General features: G+C 47.4%; 1 protein-coding gene across 1 annotated transcript; it reads right to left on the bottom strand.

The window, feature by feature from the left end:
• Positions 1 to 6,720: 6,720 nt before the first annotated feature.
• On the bottom strand, positions 6,721 to 7,326 carry LOC101760702 (aspartic proteinase nepenthesin-2-like). Its single transcript, XM_022826074.1, has one exon. It carries the CDS (start codon positions 7,324 to 7,326, stop codon positions 6,721 to 6,723), a length of 606 nt encoding a protein of 201 aa, XP_022681809.1.
• Positions 7,327 to 9,459: the final 2,133 nt, after the last annotated feature.

Raw genomic sequence — 9,459 nt, 5'->3', positions numbered from 1 at the left:
ATTACATGATCGATAGTCTTTAAGATGAAAAGCAAAAGGAGTCTTTATTATAGCAGCGGAACTCCAACGAAGACGACGACTCCACAGGCAGTTGACTAGGGAAACACGTATGCCTGGAACTCCTCGAAGTCTTGAAGAACCTCGTCAAAGTTGACTTGATCTAAGCAGCAATTTTAGCAAGGGCGAGTACACTTACGGTTGGTACTCAGCAAGCGTGAGGAATATGTAGTGTAGGGCCATTCAAGGATAGGCTATGGTTTAACAGCAATTCAGCATTTTAATTGGTTGGTCAAGTTTTATTAGCAATTACTAAGTATAAGTTTATATCTCCACATTAAGCATGAACATAAATAAAAATAACAACAATTTAATTCGACTTCCAATAAATGAATCATGTGAGGGTCCAAGCTGCTCTTGACCGTGAGCACGGCTGATCACACTCTACAAAGGTTGCACATCTTTACCCACAAGTTGTGTAAAAGTTCAAAAGAACTTTAGACCCAACCATGTTGTGCGGGCTAGGCACAATACCACACTTCCGAGGTATGATTGCATAGGGACACTATGAGGCCTTTGCAAAGATTCCCTAATGAGGAGTAGCCCGCTAAGGTTTCCGGATCAGTGGCAGAATATAAACCTCTCTCAAGACTGCGAAGCTACCATAGAGCAGATCAGTCTAAGGGTTGGGTTATACCCCATCTGCCGCCGCCCATCTTGCCCTTTTGGTAAGACCGCTTCAAACTAGAGTCCCTAATTAATTAGCTAAGACTAGAGCCATATAGTTCTTGTGGTTGTACTATTTTCCTGGGTGGTCGCTTCATGTTCCAATTAAGCATGGTGATCTTGTATTAATGAAAGGTATAGCATAAGTAAAATAGGTTTAAGCATTGGTTCATTAATACCATCACAACCAAGTTGAGCAACTAAGCAAGAACTATACAATATTAAAGTAACCCAGATTGATCAAGGTATAGGGATTAAACTAGGCACACCTTAAATAGGACCCATCATGTTTATATACTTAAAGTGCATAGCATATATGTATTGAACATGAAAATAAAGGTTGCATAGGATCAAATTGTGATCAAGGGCACGACTTGCCTTCCTGGACTTGCTCCTGCTGCTCAAAGTCTTATAAGCCTTGACATTCGAATTCCTCGAACTGCGGTGATGAGGATGTCACCTGCTCGGATACAACCACATTAGTAACTTGTGATTCACAGGTGAAACAATTCTTTACCATGATTGTATTTGATACATTTGATGAATTGATGTTGCACCATGATGTGTGTTCGTTGTCAATTTCAGAAATACATACGTGGATCAAAAATAGTGTTAAACACACATTGAAGGTATGGAGGACCAAAGAAGTAGATTAGGGGCCAAGTCCAAGTATTCCCAACATCCTCCACCATGCCACCATGTCACTTTTGGCTCAAGGAAAGAAAGAGATCCAATCCAACACGTTTTGGCGCTAGATTCGGACTGCAGCTCTACCCCAACTTGCAACGGCCGCCACAACCTCATGCGGACTTCGTTTTGGGTGTTCAACTACTCCTTGAAATACTTACGAAGTCTATTTTCATATGAATCTAGACTCATATCCATATCTATTCTGAGGCGGCTGCAATCACCGAAATACTACCGAGATATTTTCTGTCCAGAGGTGTTGTGTCGCCTTATTTTGGCCCAATGGGCCGTGTATCAAGTTAGCTCCATTAGGGACATGTTCTAGGGTTGGAGCACGACCCCAACACCCCCTGGTCATCCTCCTAGGTATTAATAAGGATTAGAGTCGCCACAAACAGATTGGATTTTATTTAGATCAAGTTTAGCTCTCGCTACTTGCTTGTAAACGCGCGTGCTGGATCAACCGCCCGTCTTCCTATCTTCGGAACCCCACCTTATTGAGATTGAGTTGGAAACCTTCATCTTCATCTAGTAAATTCAGTACTTGTTATACTTGTTCTTGCTAGTTCTTCGATTGCTTGCATGACGAGTGCCCTAGTGGCTGGGTGACGTGCTCCACAAGATCGCGGCAGCCATTGGACGTGGTGTAGCGGTTGCTAAGGCGCAGCTTGGAAGGCTGTAGTTGGGCCATGAACGTTGTCTCCATCAACCAATCGAGTTATCCCACGCCTCTCATTGAAGATCAGGAATCAACCCTAGCGGTTTCATATCATGCAGTCCTTTTATACGCATCACACGAGTACATACAAGCAACAAAGGGAATAAAATAAGAAAACAATATAGCAAATATTAGCAACAGAGCAAAACAAGATCATCAAACTAATCTATGCGTCAACACGAACTCATAGATGCAAGAATCGTTTAAAACGGATCTAAAACGCTAAAGATATGGCCTACACAAGATGTAGGGGCTTATCTGCAAGAAAATCGAGGGCAAAAATATAAATTTGCATATAAACCAAAGGTTTAACGCTAAAAGAGCAGGTGTAGGATGGCGGGCACTATTTTTTAAAAGTACAGGGGCTAAAATAGAAGAAAAAGGACCTAGATCTAATTACTTTTGAACTGCGCTGGAACTCAGTGCAAAAACTACAAAACTCAGGGGCTCTTTAGCAAAAAAATGGCGCAGCACAGGATTGACCGATATTGACCCGGGTCAGATCTGATCCGAACCATCAGATCAAGATCGGGCGGCTGCGGTCATCTGGAACACAGGCGGCAGTGCGCGAGCGATGGCGGACGGCGGCGAGTGGCGGCGGAACAAGGAAAACTTGCCAGGGTCGAGTCAAACTCGAGCTTTCGGCCACAAATCGTGATGGGATCTAGCCCTGAATGAAGCGGAGAGCACGATGAACGCATCTAGGGTGTTATCGTGGTGGTTGGAGTGACGACGGCGTGAGGTGACGCAGCGAAGCGGCTCGTCGCGGCAGCGCGTGTCTCCGGCAAGCTCGTCCGCGCGATGGAAGACACGAGAGAGCATGGGGACTTCATGCACGGCCTCCTCACCTCCTTGCGGTTCTCTGGCCGGTGTTCATGGTGTCGGGAAGGCGGTGTGCGCTGTGCTCGAGCTCGGGTGACAGCAGCGTTGGAGCTCAAGGCGGCGGCTTAGGGTTTGGTGAGGCCAAGGGGGGTGGCGGTGGCCTTTTATTTCCCATGGGGCTAGCCTTGGCATGTGGGCCCAAGGCCGAGGTGGACGCGGAGGCGCGGCCGGGACTTGAGCTCGGACTAGAGTTCGAGTCTGGCGCGGCGAGAGCGGGAGGTGGCAGATGACATGTGGGTCCCAGGTGTCAGCGGGAGAGACGGAGGAGCGGCGCGGGAGGGGGCCGGCGCAGTGCTGGTGGGCTGCGGAGGAGGCGTGGGAACTGGCCGGCCTGCTGGGCTGCTGAGCTGCTGGCGACTGGGCCGAAAGGAAGGCGGACCGAAAGTAAGAGAAGGAAGGAAAGTAAGAGAAGGAAGGGAGGAAATAAAGGAAAACATTTTCCTAATGTTTAAAAAGGTTCAAATAAATAAATTCAAACACAAATTTAAATTCAAGCAACCAAAAATAATGCACCAGCATGAATGCAACAATGAACTCCTATGATTCATTAATTTACTGTGAAAAGGTTTAAATGCCTAAGAAAATTTAAATACAATCTTAAAATCCTTAGACACATGCAATTAAATTCTAATAAATTTTATTAATTGCAAAATTTGAAAATTAGGGTGTTACAAAGATAGTGGAGAGATGACTTTATTGATGTGATGTTGGGGTTGATGTGGGTGAAATCTGTGAATTCCACAGCTCCAGAAGGGCTGGATCAAGTGGAGCTATTATTAGCCCACTAGCTTGCCCTAAGATTACGGGATATATGGGGCTTTGAGTAGATCCACATGTATTGGGGTCAACTTTTGTTGGATCTACAAACCAGCCAATAAATGAGCAAACTTCCATTGGCTCTGCTCCCTCCTGAAAATGGAGAGGACGCCTAAAATCTACAACCAATTTGGTCCTTAGTATGCCATCATTTGAAATCTGAACTCCCCTCCCCTTCTCATTTGTCTAGCCACCCACAACCAAGAATGTTTGATGGGAGGTTTAGCACCCATAACCATTAGCAATGGAGGGAAAAGAAGATTTGTCTCCCCTACTTCCTCCATTCCAAATTATGCCATCATTCTTGGTTGAGCAAACTTCCATTGGCTCTGCTCCCTCCTGAAAATGGAGAGGACGCCTAAAATCTACAACCAATTTGGTCCTTAGTATGCCATCATTTGAAATCTGAACTCCCCTCCCCTTCTCATTTGTCTAGCCACCCACAACCAAGAATGTTTGATGGGAGGTTTAGCACCCATAACCATTAGCAATGGAGGGAAAAGAAGATTTGTCTCCCCTACTTCCTCAATTCCAAATTATAGCACTCTTTAACTTTGTCCTGAGTTAAATTTCTCTAACTTTGATCATGTTTTTAGAAAAAATAATATATTAACATCTATATATAGTAACAAATAATGTGCTATCAAAGTATATTTCATAATGGATTTAATGGAACTTGTTAGAAAAATAGGAATTTTATGGTATATTTTAATCCCAAAATTGACTAGGTAAAATATAATGTTGACTAGTGACCTTGTGACTTCATAGCATATGCATGTGTTCATGTTTAAGTTTAAACCACTATTAAGCATGAACAGAAACAAAACTAAAAACCAAAATAGGTTCCGGAAGTACCTAGAGGTGGGAGCACTGGTTGTGCCTTTCTCATGGTTAGACATTGTGTCAGTTAGAGCTATTCCAGGTAGTTGATCTTATTTGATGAAGGAAGAGATTTACGCCGTGCAATCTCTCGAACATCCGCCTCCAGCAAGTAGACGAAGTAGTTATTCAGGGGAGCAGTCGCTCTGGCTGCTATTCCGAGCAGCATCTTCAGTAGTGGCAAAAGTTCGAGAGGTTTGCTCTTGCCAGTTCTGTGTCTCGCACGGAAGCCAGTGATAGGAATGTGGGTATGCAGCAGTAGCAGAGGAAGGCCTTGTTTAGTTCTTAATTTAGGAGTGTCAAAGTTGGGATTTTACCATAAATGCGCAACTGTAGCATTTCGTAGCATTTCATTTGTATTTGTGAATTATTGTCCAAACATTGACTAATTAGGCTCAAAAGATTTGTCTCGGGAGTTGTGTCTCGCACGGAAAACAAAGAAGACATTGAGAGGAAGAACCTGGACATCATGGGCCTTAGTTCCCCTTTTCCCAACTTTAGCACTATGCAAAAAGAAAAAAATTCCCATCACATCAAACTTGCGGTACATGCATGGAGTACTAAATATAGATGAAATTAAAAACTAATTGCACAGTTTTGTTGTACTTTGCGAGACGAATCTTTTGAGCCTAATTAGTCAATGTTTGGACAATAATTCACAAATACAAACGAAATGTTACAGTTGCGCATTTATGGCAAAATGCAAACTTTGCCACTCCCAATTTGGGAACTAAATAAGACCATGAAGTGGTGTGATGGGGCGGATTACTCCTCACCTTACCACGCCACGCCACGCCTCGCCCGACGAGCGCGTACTCGTGGCAATCCAGTATCAGTTTTACAACTTCACACATACGGTGCACTTAAAATCCGCCTATTAAGCTGGTTAGGATTCACCTTAACTAATCACGTGAGATGAACCACTTTTGTAGCCCCTAGAACTAATTGTAGGGCTTGTAATATTAATGATTTTATTGAAGATAAATAGACCAAGCCCAATTGAATCCAACATATAAACTAATTGGATCTTGTAAATGTTGGTGTTTTCCCCATTACCTTAGGTAAAGTTAGAGAACTATAATTTGGAAGAGGGCAAACCACGAAAACATACTATACAGTGATACAAATGGCTAGCAACTGACGGGAACAACTTACAAATACTGGAGAGAAAGACTCAATATACAAGACAAACAAAAGAAATAAAGACATCCATTAACTTCCATGGCACCTTACAATTACATATTATGCAACTGAGCTCACACATTAACTTCTTATATATGTAAAAAGAAGAAACAAAAGGGATGAAATACATGACACAGTAAATGCAAACCGTATTTTGCTTGCTACTGCCATTTCGACCGACCGCGTAAGTAAAACAGTCATACGTGCGGCAATGTACGCTCGACCAAGCACAAATCTAGAACAGAATCATCCATACTGCCAACGGGAATGCCATCAGCAGAGACGACACAGAGTGCCCCGGTGGCGCAGCGGCCGCCTCGAAGATCAGCTGCTCATCGATGATATCGTAAGTCATGGTCCTGCCCGTCTGCAGCAAGCTGCCGAGGAGCGAGAGCGACACGCCCGCCGGCGACGGAAGTATGGTCAGGCATTCCAGGCCGGTGTTGTTGTCAGGGAAGAAGTAGTTTGGAGCTTCATCACCGCGTTGGCGCCGCCGAACACCAGCGAGAGCTTCGGAACTGTCACGTTCTTCATGGATTCCATAGTGTAGCACAGGTCAAGGCCGAGCGCCGAGCCGTTCGCACGTTGCGGGCCTTGCGACTCGATCTTGCTGGCTAATTCCTTCTTTACGACGTACGCGACCTCTTCGAGGAACGTAACCGGCATGGTCGTGCTCAGGAACACCCCGCCGGATCCGTTCGCCCGGAAGTCGAAGGTTCCGGCAGGGATGTCGCCCAGGTCCTTATTGTCGTCTACTCTTATTCCGGTGAGATTGACAAAGTAGAACTCAGGGTATAGGTCGCTGGTGAGGAGAGGAGTGGAGAGGCTGTTCTTCATCCGCGTTGCGTTATCACTCCGAATTTGATGAAGCTGTCGTCGCTGGAGTCGTCAGACGCCCACAAGTAGGAGAACCAGGAGAGCTCGAGCTGCGACACCAGGGACAGGGGGCGCCTGCTGAAGCCAAAGATTCCGGATGCATCGGAGAATTCGCCGGTGCTCGCGCCGCTGCAGCCAAAGACCATGGGGACGGAGACATTATCGAACGTGAACGTGTCGGTGGCGAGGTAGCCGGTCGTGTTGGTGTCGTCGCCGTAGACGCCAATGTACCCGCAGGCATCAGCGGCGCATGTCTGATTGAGCATGCGCTGGCAAGTCTGGCTGGCGCAAGGTAGCCCCGCGAAGGTGGGCAACAGATTGGGCCGGAAGGTCGGCGCTGGCGGCGGCAGGCAGGCGGTGCAAGGCGCGCACTGCGACCACACAAGCGGGGTGGTGATGTCCAGGATCCCGGATATGTTCTGCGGGGATGACGTACCGACGGAGAGGTTGAAGATAAAGTAGCTGGTGGTGTCAGCGGCGATCTCCAGTTTACCGTCGGTCTTCTGGCCTTCAGAAAGCGACTTGAGGTAGTCTTTGAACTTGCGCCACGCCGCCTTCTTCATGCCACGGACAAAAGATTTCACCAGAGGTGTGCCATTGGAGTAACGCGCCCGATGTGCTTAGCGCCGCGGGTTTATAAGGCTTGGCCGGCATGGTGCCCGCTGACAAGACGAACGGCGGCGGCACGAGAAACAGGAGAAAAACAACTACTGCTACCACTACCAGCAGGAGGCTCCGACCCATTTTTGCACTTGCACTGCACCTTGCTCCACAGTAACGAGATGTTTTCCTTTCTAACTTTAACTGAAGTACTGAACTGTACTACCTCATAGACAGAATGTGTGCTACGGTTTTATAGCAGATATCAGCTGCTGAGCAGCAGATGCACACTTCACGGGTTCTGTTTCAGAATTTGCTTTACTCAACGGCAGCAGGTACACGCTTCACTGGCTGTGTTCAAGAATTTGTTTAACATTGAATATATAGATCGTTTACCCTTATATTCTGTATTGTTATGTATACTAGTTTAGGGCGCATTCATTAGTTAGAAACCACATCTTGATCACAAATTCGTATACACCTAACCTAATAACAAGCAAACAATTCAAAAATTTGGTGAATGCCAAACAAAAAGTCCAGCCACCATGTCCTCTCCCATGCTTCCGCCGTAGCACTGCCCGCTCCCTCGCGTGGTCACTTCTTCTCCATGATAAAAGCCACTTTCTCTCCGCCAGCTAATGTTGCCGCTTCTAATCCACATGACGTTGCAGACTTGCAGCGCACTCCTACCCACCTCCACGGGTACACAGACAGACTGTCCTGCGAGGATAACTGCCTCAATGAATTACAGCCATATATTATGAAAAAGCTGGACCGGAGATCGACTCCATGTTCAAGATCCAACAGTGGTTCATAACTGAAATATTTCCTATTACATTTCACAAACTAAAAATACATATTAATATCACTAAGAAACTATAAAATACTTTGGTACATATTGTTGTGAATCATTTATTGGTGATCAACACCAGTAACTGCTCTTGGCGGTTACCTACCGAAAGGGGCCTCACACTCTTTCACCATGATCATTCATCTTGAGATCAATGCAATACACAGAGATTCCACTCTCTCCCACGTACTTTTCAGTAAATCTACTCTTAACACGTTATCAGCACTTTGCCTACCGCCGATGACTAATGGACCACCACGGCGAAAAGACACAAGGCTGTTCTTCCACTTCTCCATCGGAGAAATCAGAACAACGACGTCGACAACATCCGGCACCGTCCTCGGTGTCATCTTTGGTCTTCGTCTATTGTTGAAGCACCAAGTCTTTGTCTTGGCGATCCATGACAAATCCAAGACGAACAAGCAGGAACAAGATGATGCAAACAGAGGCATCTACCCTCATTGTCGACATATTCTTCACTGCCTGCTCATAATCGGAGCAAAAGAATCAGAAACGGCGATGAATAGAAAGAAGGCAAATCGGTTTCCAAAAATGGTACGCTTTCATGATTTTCTTACCTTTTGGTGCGTCACCATGGAACTGCCATTTTTCAATTCTGCAAAATCTGTTTGCTTCTGGTTCTGCTTCATGATGGCCATCACGGAGGCTCTGACCTCCACTGGCCACGCGCCCCTCGCCTCCAGCAAGCAACGGGTCCGCACACCGGCGGAAGGGCCTGGCAAGGCGCATCACGCCTCCGCCTTACCTCCGTACCTGCTGAACCCGCGACGGCTAGCGGCTTCGCACTCCCGTGCCCAAGCACTCCGGCACCGGCGGCGGCGGTACCCGCGACAAGCGGAGACGGTCGCGCTTGCCGAGCTCTCCGAGGCTGGGCAAGCGGAGGCGCTGGCACCGCGCTCTACCTCCCGCACTCTAGTGGCACGTGGTGGCGGCATCCGCCTACCCACGCTCCTGCAGCGAGCGGCGGTGGCATCAGCCGTCCGCCGCACCTGCGGTGAGCGGCGGCAGATGCGCCCGCACGCTAGTGCCTGGGCCGGCGGTGGCGTCCGCCCGCCTGCACCCAATGGCTGGCGGCGGCACTTGGTCGCCCGAGCCATGGCGGCTGAGGGGGAGGACCGACGAGCTCGCCCCCACACCGGCGGCGGTGGCGTGCGGCGGCGCTCTGCTCGCCGTGGCTGCGGAAGGGTGCGGCGGCGATTGGGTTTTCAATCCTAACCGCTCCCCC

This window comes from Setaria italica, chromosome IV, assembly GCF_000263155.2.
Source record: "Setaria italica strain Yugu1 chromosome IV, Setaria_italica_v2.0, whole genome shotgun sequence".
Lineage (NCBI taxonomy): Eukaryota > Viridiplantae > Streptophyta > Magnoliopsida > Poales > Poaceae > Setaria > Setaria italica.
The sequence above is the reverse complement of the archived record's forward strand: the minus strand, read 5'-3'. Positions and strand labels throughout refer to the sequence as shown.